The sequence below is a fragment of the Myotis davidii genome, unplaced genomic scaffold (genome assembly GCF_000327345.1).
Source record: "Myotis davidii unplaced genomic scaffold, ASM32734v1 scaffold133, whole genome shotgun sequence".
Classification (NCBI taxonomy): Eukaryota; Metazoa; Chordata; class Mammalia; order Chiroptera; family Vespertilionidae; genus Myotis; species Myotis davidii.
In genome coordinates, this window is record NW_006284732.1 from 31,946 (window position 1) to 33,276 (window position 1,331).

The 1,331-nt window shown below is 38.2% G+C and overlaps 1 protein-coding gene across 1 annotated transcript in view; it reads right to left on the reverse strand.

The window, feature by feature from the left end:
• Nucleotides 1-1,331, reverse strand: part of TM9SF2 (transmembrane 9 superfamily member 2) — a 56,056-nt gene that overhangs the window by 25,069 nt on the left and 29,656 nt on the right. The window contains exon 10 of the mRNA XM_015557482.1: nucleotides 676-808. Within this exon, the coding sequence (XP_015412968.1) occupies nucleotides 676-808 (133 nt within the window). The remainder of the gene's footprint in view (nucleotides 1-675; nucleotides 809-1,331) is intronic.

Here is a 1,331-nt window from a genome sequence, read left to right on the forward strand (position 1 = left end):
TTAGTCAAAAATAGGTGGCAATTCCTGGTCTAATCCTTAGGATACAGGTAAAGGAAGAGGAGGCAGATTATATTTAATACAGTTTTAACCTATCAGTGGGCAATTCCACCGTCTGGTCAAGTCCAATTTCTAAAATTCTTCCAAGATGAGAAAGGTATACAAAAACCTTCCTGCCCTACTCACTCTTCTTTTTTTGGTCTTTCTCACTGAATGTCTTGGGATCTAATCATACTGCTCCCAGTGGGGTGGGACAGTCGGCCTGCATGACCCTGCTTCCAGGCTACCCAGACTCAGACCCAGATGGTGTTTCAGGACCTAGTCATCTCCAGCTGCAGTGCTGCTATGACAGAGGCCGGTCTCTAAGCAGCTGAATAGAGATATGAATGGTCAGCTTTTGGGAGCAGCTAATCCCACCCCAAGTCACGTACAGCCAAAACACAGATTTAAATGCCAAGAGGACTCTTAGAGACAGCTAGCCTAGCTACCTCACTTAGAAAAACTGGTTTTCAAACAATCTATAATAATAAAAGCATAATATGCTAATTAGACCAGGCGTCCTTCCTTCCGGACGAAGCTGCAGTGGGCAGGGGCCAAGGCCCTTGCATGAATTTCATGGATCAGGCCTCTAGTTATTTAGAAAAAGTATTTTCTATTTAATTTGCAATTAACACTTACATAGAGTCACAAATGTCATAATTAAAATCTGTGTTCCTGATCCTAGAAAGACTGATAGCAGCATCCCTTTTCTTGGAGGACGGAATATATCACCATGAACTAGTTTCCAGCCAAATTCTTCCTGGGCATCCTCCTAAAAAGAAAATGAAATTGTTTGTCATGTGATATCACCAAGACAACTAGACAGTTTATTCACTGTTGAATAGACTGATACAGAAAATTTTTAAAAAACTTACAAAGGTTAATATTTATTTTAATTTTGAACTATAAAGCTTGAATTATGAAGCTTTATAGTTTTCCTGAATTGTTTTAAAGGAATGCTGTGTATTATGGTCTACTAATATTATAGTTACAGAGAAATTTTAAAAAGAAATAAAGATAATGTGATGCCTACCTAGTTCTAGTCTAAGCTTTATGATCCAACTTAACATCTTAATTTTTAATCACACTCTATCCTTTTCAACCTACATTCATTAATCTCCAAAATAAACTAGATCTCATACTTACTTTGCTGGAACACAACGCTTACACACACACTGGGAATTAGACTTTACCTTGTCATTTATGAGGAATGTACAAATTGAAGTTTTATTAAAAGTACAAGGTTATTAACGGGGATGGGAGCATGAGTGTGCAGGGGGGGAGGTTGGGGGTTA